This window comes from Cetorhinus maximus, unplaced genomic scaffold, assembly GCF_964194155.1.
Source record: "Cetorhinus maximus unplaced genomic scaffold, sCetMax3.hap1.1 HAP1_SCAFFOLD_214, whole genome shotgun sequence".
Lineage (NCBI taxonomy): Eukaryota > Metazoa > Chordata > Chondrichthyes > Lamniformes > Cetorhinidae > Cetorhinus > Cetorhinus maximus.
The window spans coordinates 162,614-188,813 of record NW_027596186.1 but is presented as its reverse complement, the minus strand read 5'-3'; the positions used below and the strand labels follow the sequence as shown (position 1 = coordinate 188,813).

At 48.0% G+C, this 26,200-nt stretch overlaps 1 protein-coding gene across 1 annotated transcript in view; it reads left to right on the top strand.

Moving 5' to 3' along the window:
• Positions 1-5,132: 5,132 nt before the first annotated feature.
• The window catches only part of preb (prolactin regulatory element binding), a 122,327-nt gene continuing 101,259 nt past the window's right edge, over positions 5,133-26,200 (top strand). The window contains exon 1 of the mRNA XM_078535034.1: positions 5,133-5,284. Coding sequence (XP_078391160.1) covers positions 5,153-5,284 — 132 coding nt within the window. The 5' untranslated portion in view covers positions 5,133-5,152. The remainder of the gene's footprint in view (positions 5,285-26,200) is intronic.

Sequence of the window (26,200 nt, the reverse complement as noted above, 5' to 3'; positions counted from 1 at the left end):
GTTAATGACTCCTTCCATTACTTTACTGATGATCGAGAGTAGACTGATGGGGCGGTAATTGGCCGGGTTGGATTTGTCCTGCTTTTTGTGGACAGGATATACCTGGGCAATTTTCCACATTGCCGGGTAGATGCCAGTGTTGTAGCTGTACTGGAACAGCTTGAAACATCTGAACACATAAACACATTTTTACACACATACACGGACACACCAATAAACACACCCACATGTGTATATGTACATACACGCAGGATGTTCATTAAGTCCTTACGCAACTTCAAATTTTAATAAATTTAAACAACATAAACAAACTGCAAATAACACATAAAAGCATATTTCAAATTATTTTGCTATAAATTTGTTGATTCTGACACTGATTGAAATGGCGACAAAAGAAGAAATGATAATCTATAGGAAAATCAGGCTCTGAAGAAGAGTCATACGGACTCGAGACATTATCTCTGTCTTTCTCTGCACAGATGCTGTCAGACCTGCTGAGTTTTTCCAGCATTTTTTGTTTTTATTTCAGATTTCCAGCATCCGCAGTATTTTGCTTTTATTTATAGGAAAATCAGATTGAGCGATATATCACAAAGGATGACGCTTAAATTAAAGCCAGGAAATTTGCTCTACCTTTTATTAAAATATAATGAATTATGATTTAATAGGCCATGTACAGTTTGCTACTATCATACATGCATTCAACAACATACATTTTAGCACCTTTAGCATATTGAACCGTCCGAAGGCACACACAGGAGCATTGTAAAACAGCAGAGTATGACACTGAGTCACAAAGGAGATATTAGATAAGATGATGAAAAGCTTGGTCAAAGAAGTGTCTTAAAGGTGGAAAGCAAAGCAGAGAGATGTAGGGAGGGAATTCCAGAGCTTGGGGCTTAGACAATTGAAGGCAAGGGCACCAATGGTGGAGCAATTATGATTCTGAATGCACAAGAGGCCAGAATTGGAGGACCACAGATATCTGAGAGGGTTGTGGGATTAGAGGAGATTATAGAGGTGGGGAGAGACCAGGTCATGGAGGGATTTGAAAACAAGGTTCAGAATTTTAAAATCAACATGTTGCCTGACTGGAAGCCAATGTAGGTCAGCAAGCACAAGGATGCTAAGAGCACAGGACTTTTTAAAAATTCGTTCACAGGATGTGGAGGTCGCTGGCTGGGCCAGCATTTATTGCCCATCCCTAATTGCCCTTGAGAAGGTGGTGGTGAGCTGCCTTCTTGAACCTTTGCAGTCCATGTGGTGTAGGTACACCCACAGTGCTGTTAGGGAGGGAGTTCCAGGATTGTGACCCAGCGACAGTGAAGGAACGGTGATATATTTCCAAGTCAGGATGGTGAGTGACTTGGAGGGGAACTTCCAGGTGGTGGTGTTCCCATCTATCTGCTGCCCTTGTCCTTCTAGATGGTAGTGGTCGTGGGTTTGGAAGGTGCTGTCGAAGGAGCCTTGGTGAATTCCTGCAGCGCATCTTGTAGATGGTACACACTGCTGCTACTGTGCGTCGGTGGTGGAGGGAGTGAATGTTTGTGGATGTGGTGCCAATCAAGCAGGCTGCTTTGCCCTAGATGGTGTCAAGCTTCTTGAGTGTTGTGGAAGCTGCACTCATCCAGGCAAGTGGAGAGTATTCCACCACACTCCTGACTTGCGCCTTCTAGATGGTGGACAGGCTTTGGGGAGTCAGGAGGTGAGTTACTTGTTGCACGATTCCTAGCCTCTGACCTGCTCTTGTAGCTGCAGTATTTATATGGCTAGTTCAGTTCAGCTCCTAGTCAATGGTTACCCCCAGGATGTTGATAGTGGAGGATTCAGTGATGGTAATGCCATTGAACATCAAGGGGCGATGGTTGGATTCTCTCTTGTTGGAGATGGTCATAGCCTGACACTTGTGTGGCACGAATGTTACTTGCCACTTGTCAGCCCAAGCCTGGATATTGTCTAGGTCTTGCTGCATTTGGACATGGGACTGCTTCAGTATCTGAGAAGTCGCGAATGGTGCTGAACATTGTGCAGTCATCAGCGAACATCCCCAATCTGACCCTAAGGTCGAAGGAAGGCCATTGATGAAGCAGCTGAAGATGGTTGGGTCGAGGACACTACCCTGAGGAACTCCTGCAGTGATGTCCTGGAGCCAAGATGACTGACCTTCAACAACCACAACCATCTTTCTTTGTGCTAGATATGACTCCAACCAGTGGAGAATTTTCCCCCGATTCCCATTGAATCCAGTTTTGCTGGGGCTCCTTAATGCCACACTCGGTCAAATGTGATCTTGATGTCAAGGGCAATCACTCTCACCTCACCTTGGGAGTTCAGATTTTTTGTCCATGTTTGAACCAAGGCTGTAATGAGGTCAGGAGCTGAGTGGCCATGGCAGAACCCAAACTGGGTGTCAGTGAGCAGGTTATTGCTAAGCAAGTGCCACTTGATAGCACTGTTGATGACCCATTCCATTAATTTACTGATGACTGAGAGTAGACTGATGGGGCGGTAATTGGCCAGGTTGGATTTGTCCTGCTTTTTGTGAACCCAAGCAATTTTCCACACAGCTGGGTAGATGCCAGTGTTGTAGCTGTACTGGGACAGCTTGGCTAGGGGCGCGGCAAGTTCTGGAGCACAAGTCTTCAGTACTATTGCCTGAATATTGTCAGGACCCATAGCCTTTGCAGTATCCAGTGCCTTCAGCCATTTCTTGATATCAAGTGGAGTGAATCGAATTGGCTGGAGACTGGCATCTGTGATGCTGTGGATCATCCGCTTGGCACTCCTGGCTGAAGATTGCTTCAACCTTATCTTTTGCACTGATGTGTTTGGCTCCTTCATCATTGAGGATGGGGATAGTCGTGGAGCCTCCTCCTCCAGTGAGTTGTTTAATTATCCACCACCATTCAAGACTGGATGTGGCCGGACTGTAGAGCTTTAATCTGATCCGTTGGTTGTGGGATCACTTAGCTCTGTCAAACACTTGCTGCTTATGCTGTTTGGCACGCAAGTAGTCCTGTGTTATTGCTTCACCAGGTTGACACCTCATTTTTAGTTATGCCTGGTGCTGCTCCTGGCATGCCCTCTTGCACTCTTCATTGAACTAGGGTTGATCCCCTGGCTTGATGGTAAAGTTAGAGTGGGGGATATGCTGGGCCATGAGGTTACAGATTGTGTTTGAGTACAATTCTGCTGCTGCTGATGGCCCACAGCACCTCATGGATGCCCAGTCTTGAGTTGCTAGATCTGTTCGAAATCTATCCCATTTAGCATGGTGGTAGTGCCACACAACATGATGGAGGGTATCCTCAATGTGAAGGTGGGAATTCATCTCCATCACGACTGTGCGGTGATCACTCCTACCGATACTGCCATGGACAGATGAATCTGCGGCAGGCAGGTTGGTGAGGATGAGGTCAAATATGTTTTTCCCTCTTGTTGGTTCTTTCACCACCTGCCGCAGACCCAAGTTTAGCAGCTATGTCATTTTGGACTTGGCCAGCTTGGTCAGCACTGGTGCTACCGAGCCACTCTTGGTGATGGACATTGAAGTTCCCCACCCAGAGTACAATCTGCACCCTTGCCACCCTCAGTGCTTCCTCCAAGTGGTATTCAACATGGAGGAGCACTGATTCATCAGCTGAGGGAGGGCGGTACGTGGTAATCAGCAGGGGGTTTCCTTGCCCATGTTTGACCTGATGCCATGAGATTTCACGGGGTCCGGAGTCGATGTTGAGGACTCCCAGGGCAACTCCCTTCCGACTGCATACCACTGTGCCCCCACCTCTGCTGGCTCTGTCCTGCTGGTGGGACAGGACATACCCGGGGATGGTGATGGTGGTGTCTGGGACATTATCTGTAAGGTATGATTCCGTGAGGATGACTATGTCAGGCTGTTGACTAGTCTGTGAGACAGCTCTCCCAATTTCGGCACTAGCCCCCAGATGTAAGTAAGGAGGACTTTGCAGGGTCAACAGGACTGAGTTTGCCATTGTTGTTTCCGGTGCCTAAGTCAATGCCTGGTTGTCCGTCCAGTTTCATTCCTTTTTTGAGACTTTGTAGCGGTTTGTTACAACTGAGGGGCTTGCCCGGCCATTTCAGGGGGCATTTAAGAATCAACCGCATTGCTGTGGGTTTGGAGTCACATGTAGGCCAGACCGGGTAAGCAGGACAGGTTTCCTTTCCTAAAAGACATTAGTGAACCAAATGGGTTTTTACGACAATCAACAATGGTTTCAAGTTTTCATTCCAGATTTTTTATTTATCAACTTCCACCATTTGCTGTGGTGGGATTCGAACCTGCGGAGCCAGATCATTACCCGGGATTAATCCTGCAGCGACAATCGCACCGTGCGCCGGATTTGGAGGGGAAATGGTTGGGGGGTGTTGGGGGAACGGCTCCATGTTTGTGCGGGGCAATATGCGGGGAGGTGGAAAGCGCCATGTTTGTGCGGGGAGGTGGAAAGCGCCATGTTTGTGCGGGGAGGAGGGAAGCGCCATGTTTGTGCGGGGAGGTGGAAAGCGCCATGTTTGTGCGGGGAGGAGGAAAGCGCCATGTTTGTGTGGGGAGGAGGAAAGCGCCATGTTTGTGCGGGGAGGTGGAAAGCGCCATGTTTGTGTGGGGAGGAGGAAAGCGCCATGTTTGTGCGGGGAGGTGGAAAGCGCCATGTTTGTGCGGGGAGGTGGAAAGCGCCATGTTTGTGCGGGGCAGAGAGGGGACGCTGTGGGTCTCGCCCCAGGAACAAGAAACTCCCGATGGCCTCTTTCAAGCGGTTGCCATGAGGTCAAGGTGTTGATCCACAGGGACACAGGCGTCGCTTTCTCTTCAGCACCGCCCCGCACAAACATGGCGCCTTCAGGCCACACCCCTTCAGCAGGTCACCTGTCCGGCCCTTTATGCTGATGTGTCCGCGATTGGGCCGAGGCCGGGAACCGGAACAGGGAACCGGAGAGCTCGAGCGCCGAGGCCGGGAACCGGAGAGCCCGAGCGCCGAGGCCGGGAGCCGGAGAGCCCGAGCGCCGAGGCCGGGAGCCGGGAGCCGGAGAGCCCGAGTGCCGAGGCCGGGAACCGGAGAGCCCGAGCGCCGAGGCCGGGAGCCGGGAGCCGGGAGCCGGAGAGCCCGAGTGCCGAGGCCGGGAGCCGCTGAGGGCGATGGGCCGCCGCGGGGCCCCCGAGTTGTACCGCGCTCCCTTCCCGCTTTACGCCGTCAGCGTCCCGCGGGCGGACCTGGTGGTGACTGCGGGCGGAGGCGGCGCCTCCAAAACCGGCATCAGCAACGGAGTGGTGAGTCCTCCAGGTTAAAGAGGGGAAATCACTGGACACAAACTCTGACCACATCCACACCAATCCGGCCGGACACTGGGCACACTCCGGACACTGGGCACACTCCGGACACTGGGCACACTCCGGACACTGGGCACACAGTCCGGACACTGGGCACAGTCCGGACACTGGGCACACAGTCCGGACACTGGGCACAGTCCGGACACTGGGCACAGTCCGGACACTGGGCACACAGTCCGGACACTGGGCACAGTCCGGACACTGGGCACAGTCCGGACACTGGGCACACTCCGGACACTGGGCACACACTCCGGACACTGGGCACACACTCCGGACACTGGGCACACAGTCCGGACACTGGGCACACAGTCCGGACACTGGGCACACTCCGGACACTGGGCACACAGTCCGGACACTGGGCACACAGTCCGGACACTGGGCACACTCCGGACACTGGGCACACTCCGGACACTGGGCACACACTCCGGACACTGGGCACACACTCCGGACACTGGGCACACAGTCCGGACACTGGGCACACACTCCGGACACTGGGCACACACTCCGGACACTGGGCACACAGTCCGGACACTGGGCACACAGTCCGGACACTGGGCACACAGTCCGGACACTGGGCACACAGTCCGGACACTGGGCACAGTCCGGACACTGGGCACACAGTCCGGACACTGGGCACACAGTCCGGACACTGGGCACACAGTCCGGACACTGGGCACACAGTCCGGACACTGGGCACAGTCCGGACACTGGGCACACAGTCCGGACACTGGGCACACAGTCCGGACACTGGGCACACAGTCCGGACACTGGGCACACAGTCCGGACACTGGGCACACTCCGGACACTGGGCACACTCCGGACACTGGGCACACACTCCGGACACTGGGCACACAGTCCGGACACTGGGCACACAGTCCGGACACTGGGCACACACTCCGGACACTGGGCACACACTCCGGACACTGGGCACACAGTCCGGACACTGGGCACACAGTCCGGACACTGGGCACACAGTCCGGACACTGGGCACACAGTCCGGACACTGGGCACACAGTCCGGACACTGGGCACACAGTCCGGACACTGGGCACACACTCCGGACACTGGGCCCAGTCTGGACACTGGGCACACACTCTGGACACTGGGCACACTCCGGACACTGGGCACACTCCGGACACTGGGCACACTCCGGACACTGGGCATAGTCTGGACACTGAGCACACACCGGACACTGGGCACACATTCCGGACACTGGGCACACACTCCGGACACTGGGCACACATTCAGGACACTGGGCACACTCCGGACACTGGGCACACAGTCCGGACACTGGGCACAGTCCGGACACTGGGCACACACTCCGGACACTGGGCACACATTCAGGACACTGGGCACACTCCGGACACTGGGCACACAGTCCGGACACTGGGCACAGTCCGGACACTGGGCACACAGTCCGGACACTGGGCACACAGTCCGGACACTGGGCACACAGTCCGGACACTGGGCACACACCGGAATCTGGGCACACAGTCCGGGGGAACACGGACACTGGGCACACAGTCCGGGGGGACAGTCCGGACACTGGGCACACAGTCCGGACACTGGGCACACAGTCCGGACACTGGGCACACAGTCCGGACACTGGGCACACAGTCCGGGGGAACACGGACACTGGGCACACAGTCCGGGGGGACACGCCGGACACTGGGCACACAGTCCGGGGGCACACGCCGGACACTGGGCACACAGTCCGGGGGCACACGCCGGACACTGGGCACACAGTCCGGGGGCACACGCCGGACACTGGGCACACAGTCCGGGGGCACACGCCGGACACTGGGCACACAGTCCGGGGGCACACGCCGGACACTGGGCACACAGTCCGGGGGCACACGCCGGACACTGGGCACACAGTCCGGGGGCACACGCCGGACACTGGGCACACGCCGGACACTGGGCACACACTCTGGGGAGATGCCGGACACTGGGTACACACTCCGGGGGGACACGCCGGACGCTGGGCACACAGTCCGGGGGGACACGCCGGACGCTGGGCACACAGTCCGGGGGGACACGCCGGACACTGGGCACACAGTCCGGAGAGACGCCGAACACTGGGCACACAGTCCGGAGAGACGCCGAACACTGGGCACACACTCTGGGGACACGCCGGACACTGGGCACACACTCCGGGGGCACACGCCGGACACTGGGCACTCACTCCGGGGGGACACGCCGGACACTGGGCACTCACTCCGGGGGGACACGCCGGACACTGGGCACACACTCTGGGGACTCGCCGGACACTGGGCATGCACTCTGGGGACACGCCGGACACTGGGCACGCAATCTGGGGACACGCCGGACACTGGGAACACACTCTGGGGACACGCCGGACACTGGGGACACGCCGGACACTGGGCACACACTCTGGGGACAGTCCGGACACTGGGCACACAGTCCGTGGGGACAGTCCGGACACTGGGCACACACTCTGGGGACACACCGGCAAATGTCACATCACTTTTCAAGAAAGGACGGAGAGAGAAAAGAGTGGACTACGGGCCAGTTAGCTTAACATCAGTTGTTGGGAAAATGTTAGAATCTATTATCAAGGATGTCTTAATAATGCACTTAGAAAAGCATAGTATGATTAGAACAAGTCAGCATGGTTTTACTAAACAGAAATCCTTTTTGACAAATTTATTAGAAGTTTTTGAAGATGTAACTAGTAGGATCGGCAATGGGGATCCAGTAGATGTAGTATATCTGCATTTCTAAAAGGCATTTGATAAGGTGCCACACAAAAGATTAATAGGTAAGATAAGGGCTCATGGAGTTGGAGTTAATATTTTAGCATGGTTAGAGGATTGGTTCATGGATAAAAAGCAGAGAGTGGCATAAATGAGGCTTTTTCAAGTTGACAGACAGTGAAAAGTGGAGTGCCACAAGAAACAGTGCTGCGGCCTCAGCTACTTACAATCCATGTTAATGACTTAGATGAAGAGACAGAGAGTAATGTATCAAAGTTTGCTGATGATACCAAGCTAGGTGGGAAGATAAGCTGTGGGAGGACACAGAAAGGCTGCAAAGACAGGTTAAGTGAGTGAGATGGCAGATGGGGTATAATGTGCGCAAATGTGAAGCTATTCACTTTGGCTCCAAGAATTGAAAAGCAGTATATTATTTAAAAGGTGTGAAACTTGTAAGTGTTGATATTCAAAGAGACTTGGATGTGTTGTACAAGGAACACAGGAGGTTAGCATGCAGGTACAGCAAGCAGTTAGAAAGGCAAATGGCATGTTGGCCTTTGTTGCAAGAGGATTGGAGTACAAGAGTAAGGAAACCTTGCTGCAATTGTACAGGAGTTTGGAGAGACCATATTTGGAATACTGTGTGCAGTTTTGGTCTCCACATTTAAGAAAGGGCAGACTTGCATTGGAGGTGGTACAGCGAAGGTTCACTAGATTGTTCCCTGGGATGAGGGGGTTGTCCTATGATGAGAGGCTGAGTAAATTGGGCTTACCTTCTTTGGAGTTTAGTAGAATGAGAGGCGATCTCACTGAAACCTACAAAATCCTGAAGGGGCTTGATAGGGTAGATGCTGAGAGATTGTTTCTACTGGCCAGGGAATCTAAAACACGGGGGCTCAGTCTCAGGATAAGGGGCCGATCATTTAGGACTGAGATGAGGAGAAATTACTTTATTCATGGGGTTGTGAATCTTTGGAACTCTGTACCCCGGAGCATTGTGGATGCTCTATTGTTGGTACATTTAAGGCTGAGACAGACAGATTTTTGGTGTCTCGGGGATTTAAGGGATATGGGGAGCTGGCAGAAATATGGAGTTGAAGTCCAAGATCAGCCATGACTGTATTGAATGGTGGAGCAGGCTCGATGGGCTATATGGTCGACGACTCCTATTTCTTGTGTGCCTGTGCCAGTTCTCTCCAAGAACAACTTGCCCCTAGTCCCTCTCCCCTGCCTTTTCCCCATAACCCTGCAATTCTTTTTGCTTCAGATAATTGTCCAAATCTCTTTCGAAAGCCATGATGAATCTGTTCTGGTGAAGAGTCACACGGACTCGAAACGTTAACTGTGTTCCTCTCCGCAGATGCTGTCAGACCTGCTGAGTTTTTCCAGGTATTTTTGTTTTGTACTTAATTAACTTGGGCATTTTGGTGAATGGAGGAATTTTAAGAGTTGATTCCTTTTGAAAATCAAGTCATATTTTCCATTTAGCATTTAACGACTTTAACTAGAAATTCCTTTCAATCTTAACCGGTGGCAAACAACCTGTCTGCTAATGGTAGCTGCATGTTAGTTAATTAGGTGGCTAGTTCGAACTGGTTCTCCAGTCAGCAGAACCTGATTCAGGTGTTGGAACTTGAGCCAGGAGCTTTTGCTTATGTGCAAAGTAAGTAACACAAAGTCCAGCTTGACTGAGTACTGCTAGACAGAATACTGAACTCGGGGAATCTGATGAGTGAGGGAGTTTGGCACAATAAAGGGGGTGATGTCATTCTGGTCTTTATAAGGAGGGGTCTGAGAGAGAGAGCAGGAGACAGTGAGACCAGAGAGCTGAAGACCAGAGGGAGGAGGTTCTGCTGAAAAAGTACCAGGAATTAGGCTCTAAATTAAAAAGCAGGACCTTGGGGGTAATTATCTCTGGACTATTGCCTAAAGATGTGCAAATTGCCATTTACCAATCAGATTGGAAGAAGGGCTAGTGTAGGAAAGTGGGGTTCCTTTTTAAGGATGCTGGTGCTAATTCAAGGACATGAAGGCATTGTAGCAGCATTCAACCCTCTGAGCCTGCTCCTCCATTCAATAAGATCATGGCTGATCTGATTGTGATCTCAACTCCACTTTCCTGTCTGTCCCCATAACCTTTGACTCCCTCATCTATCAAAAGTCTGTCTAACTCTGCCTTGAATAAATTCAGTGATCCAGCCTCCATTGCTTTCTGGGCAGAGAATTCTACAGACAAAGGACTCTGGGAGAAAAAAAAACATTCTCCTCATCTCTGTCTTAAATGGGAGATCTTATATGTCCCCCAGTTCTCTTCTCCCTCACAAGAGGGAACATCCTCTGGGTATCCACCCTAAAGAGTCCCCTCAGGACCTTATATGTTTCAATAAGATCACCTCTAATTCTTCTAAACTCCAATAGGAATAGGCCTAACTTGTTCAACCTTTCTTCATAAGGTAAGGTCTCCCACCCGGGAATGAGTCAAGTGAACTTTCTCTGAACTGCTAATGCAATTATATCCTTTATCAAATAAGGAGACCAAAACTATGCACAGTATTCCAGATGTGGTTTCACCAAGGCCTTTTACAGCTATAGTAAAACTTCTATTATTCCATTCTCCTTGCAATGAATGCCAATATTCCATTTGCCTTCCTAATCACTTGCTGTAACTGCACACTAACCAGGATACCCAGATCTCTCTGTACCATCAAGTTCTGCAATCTCCCTTCATTTAAGTAGTATACTGCTTTTCTATTCTTCCTGCTAAAGTGGATAAGTTCACATTTTCCCACATTATACTCCATCTGACAAATATTTGCCCATTCACTTAACCTGTCTATACCTCTTTGTAAACTCTTTATCTCTTAGCAACTTACTCTCCTACCTATCTTGGTGCCATCGACAAATTTAGCTACAGTACATTCGGTCCCTTCATCTAAATCATTGATCTAAATTGTAAATAGTTGAGGCCCCAGCACCGATCCCTGTGGCACTCCACTGTGCTATAAAAATGCCCATTTATCCCTACACTTGGCTTCCTGTTGGCCAATCAACCCTTTATCTGTGTTACCCTCTAGACCATGAGCTCTTATTTCGTGCAGTAATCTTTGATGTGGCAGCTTTTCAAATGCCTTTTGGAATTTCAAGTAGATCACATCTACCCGTTCCCCATTAACCACTGAAGATGGTACATCCTCCAATCCTGCAACGACCACAGAGACTCAGGCTTCCTTTTAACCGTTTTATTCAAGAATATGCAAGGGAGCCGCAATCATTCCTGAGAATGAAGACCCATCTCCCAGATTGATTACATTTCATTACTTTTGTACTTTTTCTTATCATAATACATTTGAATACATCCAATGGGTAACTGACACACCGGTCCCATGCTCTAATTTATGTCATACTTTTGTCTCCAGTCTGACTCTCAAGGCTGTGCAATGTTCATCTGGTAATCTTCAACTCTTAATATGTTTAGCAGCCATGTCTGCCTGGAGATTTTAAGGGTTTTTCAGTGAATTCTTACTGTATTCTCTTTTACCATTTTTAATTTCCCCCTAATACCACCATGCTTGTTACTTCCTCAAATAACTGTATTAAATTGGTTAAACACAATTTCCCTTTCATAAAACCTTGTGGACTCTGTCTGATTCATTATGGTTTTCTAAGTATCCTAATATAACCTCTTCAATAATGGATACCAGTAATTTCCCTATGACAGATATTAGACTAACTGGTTTATAGTTTCCTGCTTTTTGTCTGTCTCCTTTCTTAAATAAAGATTTTTTTTTATTGTTCATTCATGAGATGTGGGCTTCGCAGGTTGGGCCTGCCCATTTGTTACCCATCCCTAGTTGCCCTTGAGAAGGTGGTGGTGAGCTGCCTTCTTGAGCCGCTGCAGTCCATGTGGGGTAGGTACACCCACAGTGCTGTTAGGGAGGGAGATCCAGGATTTTGACCCAGCGACAGTGAAGGAACGGCGATATATTTCCAAGTCAGGATGGTGAGTGACTTGGAGGGGAACTTCCAGGTGGTGGTGTTCCCATCTATCTGCTGCTCTTGTCCTTCTAGATGGTAGTGGTCGTGGGTTTGGAAGGTGCTGTCTAAGGAGCCTTGGTGAGTTCCTGCAGTGCATCTTGTAGATGGTACATGCTGCTGCTACTGTGCTTTGGTGGTGGAGGGAGTGAATGTTTGTGGATGGGATGCCAATTAAGCGGATTGCTTTGTTCTGGATGGTGTCAAGCTTCTTGAGTGTTGTGGGAGCTGCACTTGTCCAGACAAGTGGGGAGTATTCCATCACACTCCTGACTTGTGCCTTGTAGATGGTGGACAGGCTTAGGGGAGTCAGGTCGTGACTTACATATCGCAGGATTCCCAGCCTCTGACCTGCTTTTGTAGCCAGTGTATTTAATATGGCTAGTCCAGTTCCGTTTCCGGTCAATAGTAACCCCCAGGATGTTGATAGTGGGGGACTCAGTGAAGGTAATGCTATTGAACGTCATGGGGCGATGGTTAGATTCTCTCTTGTTGGAGATGGTCATTGCCTGACACTTGTGTGGCACGAATGTTACTTGCCACTTGTCAGCACAAGCCTGGATATTGTCCAGGCCTTGCTGCATTTGGACATGGACTGCTTCAGCATCTGAGGAGTTGTGAATGGTGCTGAACATTGTGCAATCATCAGTGAACATCCCCACTCCTGACCTTATAGAACCATAGAACCATAGAACACTACAGCACAGAAAACAGGCCATTCGGCCCTTCTAGTCTGTGCCAAAATATTATTCCGCTAGTCCCATTGACCTGCACCGAGTCCATAACCCTCCAGACCTCTCCCATCCTAGTATCTATCTAATTTATTCTTAAAACTTAAGAGTGAGCCCCCAGTTACCACGTCAGATGGTAGGAAGGTAATTGATGAAGCAGCTGAAGATGGTTGGGCCGAGGACACAACCCTGAGGAACTCCTGCAGTGATGTCCTGGAGCTGAGATGACTGACCTCCAACAGCCACAACCATCTTCCTTTATGCTGGGTATGACTCCAACCAGTGGAGAGTTTTCCACCTTATTCCCATTGACTCCAGTTTTGCTGGGGCTCCTTGATGCCACACTCGGTCAAATGTGGCCTTGATGTAAAGGGCAGTCACTCTCACCTCACCTCAGGAGTTCAGCTCTTTTGTCCATGGTTGAACCAAGGCTGTAATGAGGTCAGGAGCTGAGTGACCCTGGTGGAACCCAAACTGAGTGTCAGTGAGCAGGTTATTGATAAGCAAGTGCCACTTGATAGCACTGTTGATGATCCCTTCCATCGCTTTACTGATGATGGAGAGTAGACTGTTGGGGCGATAATTGGCTTGGTTGGATGTATCCTGCTTCTTGTGTACAGGACATACTTGGGCAATTTCTCACATTGCCAGGTAAATGCCAAGGTTGTAGCTGTACTGGAACAGCTTGGCTAGGGGCACGGCAAGTTCTGGAGCACAAGTCTTCAGTACTATTGCAGGAATATTGTTAGGGCACATAGCCTTTGCAGTATCCAGTGCCTTCAGCCTCTTCTTGATGTCATGTGGAGCGAATCGAGTTGGCTGAAGACTGACATCTGTGATGCTGGGGACCTCCTGAGGAGGCCCAGATGGGCCATCCACTCTGCGTTTCTGGTTGACGTTTGTTGAGAATGCTTCAGCCTTATCTTTTGTCCTGATGGGCTGGGCTCCCCCATCATTGAGGGTGGGGATATTTGTGGAGTCTCCTCCTTCTAGTGAGTTGTTTAATCGACCACCACCATTCATGGCTGGATGTGACAGGACTGCAGAGCTTAGATCTGATCTGTTGGTTGTGGGCTTTGCTCTGTCTATCACTTGCTGCTTATGCTGTTTGGCATGCAAGTAGTCCTGTGTTGTAGCTCCACCAGGTTAACACCTCACTTTTAGTTGTGTCTGGTGCTGCTTCTGGCATGCCCTCCTGCACTCTTCATTGAACCATGGTTAATCCCCTGGCTTGGTGGTAATGGTAGAGTGGGGGATATGCCGGGCCATGAGGTTACAGATTGTGATTGAGACCCCTTCTGCTCCTGATGGCCCACAGCGCCTCGTGGTTGCCCAGTCTTGAGTTGATGGATCTGTTCAGCAACACGATGGAGGGTATCCTGAATGTGAAGATGGGGCTGTCTCACAAGGACCATGCAGTGGTCACTTCTACTGATACTGTCACGGACAGATGCAGACTGGAAAATCGCTAATGTAACCCCCCTGTTTAAGAAGGGAGTGAGGCAAAAGACGGGAAATTACAGGCCGATTAGCCTGACGTCTGTCGTTGGTAAGATTTTAGAGTCCATTATTAAGGGTGAGATTTCAGAATACTTGGAAGTGCATGGTAAAATAGGGCAAAGTCAGCATGGTTTCATCAAGGGGAGGTCATGCCTGACAAATCTGTTAGAATTCTTTGAGGAGGTAACGAGTAGGTTAGACAAAGGAGAGCCAATGGATGTTATCTACTTAGACTTCCAGAAGGCCTTTGACAAGGTGCCGCACAGGAGGCTGCTCAGTAAGATAAGAGCCCATGGTGTTAGAGGTAAGGTACTAGCATGGATAGAAGATTGGCTGTCTGGCAGGTGGCAGAGAGTGGGGATAAGGGGGTCTTTCTCAGGATGGCGGCCGGTGACTAGTGGAGTTCCGCAGGGGTCAGTGTTGGGACCACAACTTTTCACTTTATACATTAATGATCTAGATGAAGGAACTGAGGGCATCCTGGCTAAGTTTGCAGATGATACAAAGATAGGTGGAGGGACAGGTAGTATTGAGGAGGCGGGGAGGCTGCAGTAGGATTTGGACAGGTTAGGAGAATGGGCAAAGAAGTGGCAGATGGAATACAAAGTGGGGAAGTGTGAGGTCATGCACTTTGATAGGAAGAATAGAAGCATGGACTATTTTCTAAATGGGGAGAGAATTCAGAAATCTGGAGTGCAAAGGGATTTGGGAGTCCTAGTCCAGGATTCTCTTAAGGTTAACTTGCAGGTTGAATCACTAGTTAGGAAGGCAAATGCAATGTTGGCATTTATTTCGAGAGGACTAGAATATAAAAGCAGGGATGTGGTGCTGAGGTTTTATAAGGCTCTGGTCAGACCACATTTAGAATATTGTGAGCAATTTTGGGCCCCGTATCTCAGGAAGGATGTGCTGGCCCTGGAGAGGGTCCAGAGGAGGTTCACGAGAATGATCCCAGGAATGAAAGGCTTAACATATGAGGAACGTTTGAGGACTCTGGGTCTATACTCGATGGAGTTTAGAAGGATGAGGGGGGATCTGATTGAAACTTACAGAATACTGAAAGGCCTGGATAGAGTGGACGTGGGGAAGATGTTTCCATTAGTAGGAGAGACTAGGACCCGAGGGCACAGCCTCAGAGTAAAGGGAAGACCTTTTAGAACAGAGATGAGGAGAAACTTCTTTAGCCAGAGAGTGGTGAATCTATGGAATTCATTGGCACAGAAGGCTGTGGAGGCCAGGTCATTGAGTGTATTTAAGACCGAGATAGATAGGTTCTTGATTGGTAAGGGGATCAAAGGTTACGGGGAGAAGGTGGGAGAATGGGGTTGTGAAACTTATTAGCCATGATTGAATGGCGGAGCAGACTCGATGGGCCAAATGGACTAATTTCTGCTCCTATATCTTATGGTCTTATCTGCGGTAGACAGATTGGTCCGGATGAGGTCAAGTATGTTTTTCCCTCTTGATTCTCGTGCTATCTGCTGCAGACCCAGTCTAGCAGCTATGTCCTTTAGGACTCGGCCAACATTGAGCCACTCTTGGTGATGGGTATTGAAGTCCCCCACCCAGAGTACATTCTGCATCCTTGCCACCCTCAGTGCTTCTTCCCAGTGATATTCAACATGCAGGAGTATTGATTCATCAGCTGAGGGAGGGTGCTACGTGGTAATCAGCAGGAGGTTTCCTTGTCCATGTTTGACCTGATGCCATGAGACTTTATGGGGTCTGTAGCCGATGTTGAGGACTCCCAGTGCAGCTCCCTCCTGACTGTATACCACTGTGCCACCACCTCTGCTGGGTATGTCCTGCTGGTAGGATAGGACATACCCAGGGATGGTGATGGTGGTGTCTGGGACATTATCTGTAAGATATGATTCTGAGTATGACTATGTCAGGCTGTTGCTTGAGTAGGCTGAGGCAGCTCAAGCCCCAGATGTTAGCAAGGAGGACTTTGCAGGGTTGGCAGGGCTGGGTTTGCTGTTGTCATGCTGCGTGGTCCATCCGGCTTCATTCCTTTGAGACGTTTTAGTGGTTTGATACAACTGAGTGGCTTGCTTGGCCATTTCAGAGGGCTTTTAAGAGTCTACCATATACAGGCAGGCAGGCACAGACAGGCAAGGACGTTAGTTTTTACAACAACGGTTTCATGGTCATCATTAGACTTTTAATTCCAGATTTTTATTGAATTCAAATATCGTCATCTGCTGTGTTGGGATTCGAACCCAGGTACCCAGAGCATTATCCTGGGATTACTATTCCAGCAACAATACCATTGCACCACCGCATCCCCCTTTGGAACTCTCTTCCCCAAAAGGCATTGGAAGCAGGGTCTTTGAATGTTTTTAAGGCAGAGCTAGATAGATTCTTGATGAATGAGGGGGTGAAAGGTTGTCGGGGTAGGCAGGAATGTGGGGTTGAGTTTACAATCAGATCAGCCATGATCTTATTGAATGGCAGAGCAGGCTTGAGGAGCAGAGTAAGTCACTTCTCCTAATTTGTATGTTTGCATGTATGTTAACAAGGATGCTCAGTGAACTACATTCTATATGGATTTCAGCAAACCTTTTCAGAGAAAGTTCACTTGACAGCCAATGCAACTTCCTTATTCAAAAAGGGAGGGAGACTAAAAACAGGTAACTAGGCCAGTTAGCTTAGCATAAATAAGCCCTTAATCCCAGGAATCAGTCCGTAAGACCATAAGACATAGGAATAGAAGTAGGCCATTCAGCCCATCAAGCCTGCTCCGCCATTCAATGATATCATGGCCAGAATTTTACAGTCGGCGTGTGGGGTGGGCCCGTCATTGGGGAAATGTTGGAGTCTATTATAAAGGATGTAAAAGCAGAGCATTTAGAAATGCATAATATAGTCAAGCAGAGTCAGCATGGCTTCATGAAGGGGAAATCATACCTGACAGATTTATTAGAATCCTTTGAGGAGATGACAAGCTGGATAGATAAAGGGGAACCAGTAGATGTAATATATTTGGATTTTCAAAAGGCATTCGATAAGGTACCGCACATAAGGCTACTTAATAAGAGCCCATGGTGTTGTGGGTAGTATGTAAACATGGATAGACGATTAGCTAACTAATAGAAAACAGTGTTAGGATAAGGGGGGCATTTTCAGGATGGCAACCTGTAACTAGTGGAATGCCATAGTGTTTAGTGCTGAGGCTACAATTATTTACAATATATATTAATGACTTAGATGAAGGAAGTGAATGTACTATCGCCAAGTTTGCAGATGACACAAAAATAGGTGGGAAGGCAAATGGTGAGGATGACACACAGAGTCTACAGGGGGATAAAGACAGGTTGAGTGAGTGGGCGTAAACTTGGCAGATGGAATATAAGGTGGGAAAATGTGAGGTTATGCACTTTGGCAGGAAGAATAGAGGAGCTGAATATTATTTAAATGGAGAAAGACTGCAGAAAGCTACAGCACAGAGGGATTTACGGGTCCTCGTGCATGAATCCCAAAAAGCTAACATACAAGTTAAGCAGGTAATAGGGAAGGCAAATGGAATGTTGGCCTTTATTTCAAAGGGAATGGAGTATAAAAATAGGGAAAAAAGCAAAAAACTGTGGATGCTGGAAATCCAAAACAAAAATAAAAATACCTGGAAAAACTCAGCAGGTCTGGCAGCATCTGCGGAGAGGAATACAGTTAACGTTTCGAGTCCGTATGACTCTTCAACAGAACTAAGTAAAAATAGAAAAGAGGTGAAATATAAGTTGGTTTAAGGAGGGGATGGGACAGGTAGGGCTGGATAGAGGGCCAGTGATAGGTGGAGATAACCAAAAGATGTCACAGGCAAAAGGACAAAGAGGTGTTGAAGGTGGTGATATTATCTAAGGAATGTGCTAATTAAGGGTAGAAAGCAGGACAAGCAAGGTACAGATAGCCCTAGTGGGGGTGGGGTGGGGTGGGGTGAAGGGATCGAAATAGGCTAAAAGGTAGGGAAAATAAAAATAGGGAAGCCTTGCTAAAACTATACAAGGCACTAGTTAGAACACACCTAGAATACCGTGAACTGTTTTGGTCCCCTTATCTAAGGAAAGATATACTGGCTTTGGAGGCAGTCCAGAGAAGGTTCATTAGGTTGATCCTGGGTATGGAGGGATTTTCTTAGGAAGAGAGGTTGAGTAGGTTGGGCCTGTACTCAAAGGAGTTTAGATGAATGAGAGGCGACCTTATTGAAACATATAAGATTCTTAGGGGGCTTGACAGGGTAGTTGCTGAGAAGTTGTTTCCCCTTGTGGGAGAGTCTAGGACCAGAGGACATAATCTCAGAGTAATAGGTCATCCTTTTAAGACAGAGATGAGGAGGAATTTCTTCTCTCGGAGGGTAGTGAATCTGTGGAATTCTTTACCGCAGAGGGCTGTAGAAACCGGGTTGTTAAGTATATTCAAGACTGAGGTAGACAGATTTTTAATCAGTAAGGGAATCAAGGGCTATGGGGAAAAGGCAGGAAAGTGGAGTTGAGGATTATCAGATCAGCCATGGGCCTGAATTTTTTCCACGTCAGGTGGACTCGGCGGGAGCGCGCAGGGGTGGTCGGGAGCCCGACTGCTCTGCGCTGCTATTTTACGCGGGTGGGCCAATTAAGGCCCACCCACCATAATATGCGAGCGGTAGTGTGAATGCTACCAGTGCGGGCGGAGGGAGGCGGGAAAGTCGGGTCCAGCGCTCTTTCGCGTATGCCTGCGAAAGAGTGCTTCAATCTCCCTGAGGCACGGAGCTACTTTTGAAAAAAATATATACATGCAATAAAAACATAATGAAACATATCCCATCTCATGTCAGTGTGTCACATGAGATGGGGCATGTTTTTATTTTTCATAAAAAGTTTTTATTCAATTTGTAAAAGCTTTAGGATGGGATGAGGTTTCCTAAAAAACGTTAAGGCTGCTTGGCCTTTTCGCCTGCCCATCAGCCGTTAGGTTGGATGGGCAGCGTAAATTTGAAATTAATTAGTTCATTAATGGCCTTGATAGGCCTTTTAATTATCGGCGGGTGTGCAGCTGACTCCGGGGCGAGCACACCGAATGAAACATCGTGAGAAAGCGCGATGACGTCGGGACGCTCGCGCAACATCATCGCGCGTCATTTTAAGTGTCAGGCCCGCCCCACACGCCGACTGTAAAATTCTGGCCATGATCTCGTTGAATGGCGGAGCAGACTCGATGGGCTGAATGGCCTACTTCTGCTCCTACGTCTTATGGACTGATTCCTGAGATTAAGGGCTTATTTTATGAGGGAAGATTGAGCAGGTTGGGCATATACCAATTGGAGTTTAGAAGGATGAGAGATGATCTTATTGAAACATATAAGGTCCTGAGATGACTTGACAGGGTGGATGCTGTGGAGTCGAGAACCGATGGATACCGTTTAAAAATTAGGGGTCTCACATTTAAGATTGGGCCAATCGAATTTTTTTTCTCTGAGAGTTGTTAGTCTGTGGAATTCCCACCCCAGAGAGCAGTGAAAACTGGGTCATTGCATTTATTTAAGACTGAGTTAGGTAGATTTTTGATCAGCAAGAGAGCTGAGGGCTATGGGGGCAGACAGGAAAGTGGAGTTGAGGCCACAATCAGAGAAGGCATGATCTTGTCAAATGGCAGAGCAGGCTGAAGGAGCCAAATGGTCTACTTCTGCTCCTGATTTTTGTGTTCTTGTGTTTTGATAAGGCAAGCTGGTCAGTGAATTAAGAGCTCATGGGACCCAAGGGAAAGTGGCCAGTTGGATTCAAATTTGGCTCAGTAGCAAGAAGCCAAGTTTTATGGTTAATGGGTGTTTTTGTGACTAGAAGGGCTGTTTTCATGGGGGTCCCACAGTCTTCAGTACTGGGTCCCTTACTATTTGCAGTACAAATAAATGATTTAGACTTAAATGTAGGGGACACAATTAAGAAGTTTGCAGATGATATGAAAATTTGCTGTGCGGTTGATAGTGAGGAAGAAAGCTGGAGGCTGCAGGAAGATATCAATGGACTGGTCAGGTGGGTAGAAAATTAGCCAATGGAATTCAATCTGAAGATGAGAGGTGATGCATTTGGGGAGGACAAACAAGGCAAGGGAATACACAATAAATGATAGGGTTCTGAGAAGTGTAGATGAACAGAGGGACCTTCAGTATTTTTCAACAGATCCCTGAAGGTTTCAGGGCAGGCACATAGTCAAGAAGGCACATGGGACACTTTTATTGACTGAGGCCTAGAGTATAAGTAGGGAGATTATACTTGAATTGTATAACATTGCAGCTAGAGTACTGAGTACAGTTCTGGTCATCATATTACAGGAAAGATGTATTCAGACTAGAGAGGGTATAGCAGAAATGTACCAGGATATTGCCTGGACTGGAGAATTTTAGTTATGAAGGAAGATTGGATAGGCTGAGTTTGTTTTCTTTGGGACAGAGGAGACTGAAGGGAGATTTAATTGAGTATATAAAATTGTGAGGGACCTGGATAGAAACGACCTGTTCCTCTTAGCAGAGAGGTTAATACCCAAGTACAAAGATTTAAAGTAATTGTTGGATGACTTAGAGGGGAGTTAAGTAATGTTTTCACCCAGAGGGTGGTGGAGATCTGGAACTTACTGCCTGACAGGGTGGTAGAGGCAGAAATGCTCATTGCATTTAAAAGACACTTGAGCTGCTGTAATGTACATGGCCGTGGACCAGGAGATGGAAGGTGGGATTAGACTGGATAGCTCTTCCTCAGCTTACCCACACACGATGGGCTGAATGGCCACTTCCTGTATTGTAAATGTTTCTGTTTCTATGAAGCACACCGATACGCATGCCACTACAACACTAGCATCTATCTGACAGTGTGGAAAATTAGCCAGGTAGTCCTGTCTGCAAGGAGTAGGACAAATTCAATCTGGCCAGTTATCACCCCCACCAGGCTACTCTCAATCATCAAAGAGATGGAAGGTGGTGTTGTCACTTAGTCACTCCTAACCTACTCATTGATGCTCAGTTTGTGCCCGCCAGGGCTACTCATTTCATCCAAACCTCAGTTGGTCCAAACACGGACAGAAGGTTCAGAGGGAAGGTGAAAAAAAACAATTAAGAGAAACAAAGAGGGAATGTGAAAAGTGACTGGCAGCGAAAATAATATGGAATCCCAAAGTCTTCTATAGGTGTATAAATCCCATAGATGTATAAATAGTAAAAAGGTGGTTTAAAAAAAGCACGGAGCTGATTAGGGACCAAAAAGGAGATTTGCACATGGAGGCAGGGAGCATGGCTGAGATATTAAATGAATACTATGCATCTGTCTTTACCAAGGAAGGAGATGCTACCCGGGGCATGGTGACAGAGGAGGTAATTCAGCGGCTTAAAGGATTTAAAATTGAAAAGGAGGAGGTATTGGATGGGCTATTTATACTTAAAGATGATAAGGCACCAGGTCAGAATACTACGGGAAGTGAATGGAAATTGTGGAGGAACTGGCCATAAGTTTTCAGTGTTCCTTAGACTCGGGGGTGGTGCCAGAGCACCGGAGATTTGTACACATTACACCCCTTGTTCAGAAAAGGGTGAAAAGATAAACTCAGCAACCATAGGTCAGTCAGTTTAACATCGGTGGTGGGAAAACTTCTAGACACAAAAATTAGGGACAAAATGAATCTTTACATGGACAAATATGGGTTAATTAAGGAGGGCAAGCATGGGTTTCCTAAGGGAAAATCATGTTGAACTAACTTGCTTCAGTTTTTTGAAGAGGTAGCAGAGAGAGCTGATGAGGGCAATGCTGTAGGTGCACATGGACTTCCAAAAGACAGTTTTTATTTATTTCATTCACTCACAGGATGTGGGCTTTGCCAGTATTTATTGCCCATCCCTAATTGCCTTTGTTCAGAGGGCATTTAAGAACCAACCACATTGCTGTGGGTCTGGAATCACATGTAAGTCAGACCAGGTAAGGACGGCAGATTTCCTTCCCTAAAGGACATTAGAGAACCAGATGGACCCTGTAGGCTACAGCAGCTCAAGTGCATATCCAACATAGGAACAATTTGAAAATTTGCGTTGGATATAAAACTCGGAAGCATTGTGAACTGCGAGGAGGACAGTGTAGAACTTCAAAAGGATATAGACAAATTGGTGGAATGGGTGGATACATGACAGAAGAAGTTCAATGTGGAGAAAAGTGAAATGATTCATTTTGGTAGGAAGAACATGGAGAGACAGTATAAAATAAAGGGTACAACTCTGAAGAGGGTGCAGGGGCTGGGTCTATATGTGCATAAGTCATACAAGGTGGCAGGACAGGTTGAGAATGCAGTAATAAAGCATACAGTATCCTAGGCTTTGTAAATAGGGGAATTGAGTACAAGAGCAAGGAGATTATGTTGACCTTGCATAGGACACTGGTTTGGCCTCAGCTGGAGTATTGCATCCAGTTCTGGGTGCTGCACTTTAGGAAAGATGTGAAGGAATTGGAGAGAGTGCAGAAAAGATCTACGAGAGTGATTCCAGGGATAAGGAACTTCAGGTATGACGATAGATTGGAGAAATTAGAACTGTTTTCCTTGGAGAAGAGAAGGCTGAGAGGAGATTTGATAGAGGTATTCAAAATCATGAGGGGTCTGGACAGAGTAGCTAGGGAGAAACTGTTCCCACTTGTGAAAGGATCGAGAACCAGAGAGCACAGATTTAAAGGAACTGGCAAAAGAAGCAAAAGCGATAGGAAGAAAAAACTTTTTCATGAGTGATTAAGGCCTGGAAAGCGCTGTCTGAGAGTGTGGTGGGAGCAGGTTCAATCGAGACATTCAAAAGGGAATCAGACAGTTATTTGAAGAGGAGCAATGTGCAGGGTCCTGGGGAGAAAGCGAGTGAATGACACTAAGTGAATTGCTCATTCCGAGAGCTGGTTGAATGGGTTGAATAGCCTCCTGCACTGTAACAATTCTGTGATTCTGGTTCACTACTACCAAATAATAAGTTTTCTTGGTGCTGCACTCAGGCAGGTGGAGAGTATTCCATCGTACTCCTGACTTGTATTTTGTAGATGGCGGACAGGCTTTGGGGAGTCAGGATGTGCGTAACTTGCTGCAGAATTTCCAGCCACTGACCTTTTTTAGCCACAGTATGTGTATGGTTGATCGATCGTTCTCAATCCTTTCACAAATGGGAACAGTTTCTCCCTAACTATTCTGTCCAGACCCCTCATGATTTTGAATACCTCTATCAAATCTCCTCTCAACCTTCTCTTCTCCAAGGAAAACAGTCCTAACTTCTCCAATCTATCTTGATCGAGTTGAGTTTCTGGTTTCTGGTGGCCTCCAAGATATTGGTCTGTGAATGTATCTATCCATTTCGCCAGTCTGTCGATGTTGTCTTGATGTCTGTTACTATTCCCCACACTGTTTACTACATTGATGAATTTCATATAATCTGCAAGCTTCAAAATTATGTTTTGTGCAACCAAGTCCAGGTCACTAATATATATCAAAAAGCAGTGTTTTCAAATTACAGAAGCTTAATACATTTAGTGAATGGGCAAACAGTGGCAGATGAATTTCAACATTAAGAAATGTGAGGTCTTCTATTGTAGACCCAGAAAGGATAGGTCCAATTATTTTTTTTCAATGGTGAAATGATAGGAAAAGTGGAAGTCCAAAGAGATTTACTAGTGTATGAACGCAGATCATTAAAATCTAAACGTCAGGTGCAAGAAATAATCCAAGAAGCTAATGGAGTAATTAAGGGCTAGCTTTTTAAAAATTATTTATTCATGGATGAAGGTGGTGGTGAGCTGCTGCCTTGAGCCGCTGCAGTCCATGTGGTGTAGGTACACCCACAGTGCTGTTAGGGAGGGAGTTCCAGGATTTTGACCCAGCGACAGTGAAGGAACGGCGATATATTTCCAAGTCAGGATGGTGAGTGGCTCAGAGGGGAACTTCCAGGTGGTGGAGTTCCCATCTGTCTGCTGCCCTTGTCCTTTTAGACAGTAGTGGTCATGGGTTTGGAAGGTGCTGTCTAAGGAGCCTGGGTGAGTTCCTGCACTGCATCTTGCAAATGGTACACACTGCTGCTACTGTGCGTTGGTGGTGGAGGGAGTGAATGTTTGTGGAAGGGGTGCCAATCAAGTGGGCTGCTTTGTCCTTGACGATGTCAAGTTTCTTGAGTGTTGTTGGAGCTGCACTCATCCAGGCAAGTGGAGAGTATTCTACCACACTGCTGACTTGTGCCTTGTAGATGGTGGGCAGGCTTTGGGGAGTCAGGAGGTGAGTTACTCACCGCAGGATTCCTAGCCACTGACCTGCTCTTGTAGCCACAGTATTTATATGGCTAGTCCAGTTAAGTTTCTGGTCAATGGTAACCCCCAGGATGTTGATAGTAGGCGATTCAGCAATGGTAATGCCATTGAATGTCAAGGGGCGATGGTTAGATTCTCACTTGTTGCAAATAGCCATTCCTAACACTTGTGTGGTGTGAATGTTACTTTCCACTTTTCAGCCCAAGCCTGGATATTGTTCAGGTCTTGCTGCATTTGAACATGGACTGCTTCAGTATCTGAGGAGTTGTGAATGGTGCAGGACATTGTGCAATCATCAGTGAACATCCCCACTTCTGACCTTATCATGATAGATCTCAAACAACTGCAACTATCCTCCTTTGAGCTAGGTATGACTCCAACCAGCGGAGAGTTTTGTTAGGACTCTTTGATGCCACGCTCGGCCAAATGCTGCCTTGATGTCAAGGGCAGTCACTCTCACCTCACTTCTGGAGAGGAAGTTTTTCTGCAGCTGTACGAGGCCCTGATTAGACCACATCCGGGGTACTGTGTACAAATTGGGGCACTGCTTTTTGGAAGGATGTATTGGCCTCCAAAGGAGTACAGCGCAAATGAATGAGAATGTTACCAAGGCTCCAAGTGTTAGACTATGGAGTGGAAGTACATGAATTAGGCTTGTATTCTGTGGAATATTTAAGTTTTAAGGGGTGATTTGATTTAAACTTTTGGGATTTTGACTGGAATTCACTGAGTGAATGGAAACTTTTTCTGCTTGTGGGGGAGTCTAGGATAAGGGGATGGATTTTATGCTCGCCCAGTAGTGGGTTTGAAGGTAGGGGACATAAAATCCAGCAGGTAGCTTTCCCACCACCTATCCACCATTCCCTCAGCCTGTCTGAAATCTACAGGGAGGTGTCGTGTAGCCCGCCTGCCTGCCCTTGGGTCTATTGAGGCCCTCAACTGGCCAATTAATGGCTGCTTAAGGGTCTTATCCTGCCCCTGCCAGTGTTTTACCCACAGCAGGGAGAGGCTCATGCCATGTTGGAAGCGTGGCTGCCCAGGCTGGTGTCAGGCAGAGGGTTGCACCTCCTTTGGAAGCACCCACCCTCTCAGGATCATCCTTCAATTTAACCCTCCCATTGATGTCGTGAACCTGCCCCCGCCCCGCTTAGACCCCCAACCCCGGACGTACCTCGGCTCCCCAGTGTGGTGGGACTGCCTGTAACTCCAGCAGTGGCACCATTCGCAGCTGGCGCTGTTGCAGCTGCAGAGCCACCAGCCATCTGATTGACCGGCAGCTCTCCAAAGCAGGACTTCCTCCTGAGGTAGGGGTCGAAGTCTCACCTTAAAGCAGTTAGCACTGTTCCCAATGTTAAATTGCTGTGGGGCAGCCTTTGTGATCATGGGCAGGATCCCGTGGAAGTTTTTAAGCCAGGGGTGGGGTTCTGCGGCACCCCGTAAAATCCAGCCCAAAGGGTTATAACCTTAAAACCAGAGTCAAGCTTTTCTAGAAGCTATGTTAGGAAACGCTCCTTTGCACAAAGATTGGTAGAAATGTGGAACCTCTCCCACAAAAAGCAGTAAATGCTAGCTCAATTGAAACTTTTAACCCTGAAATGGA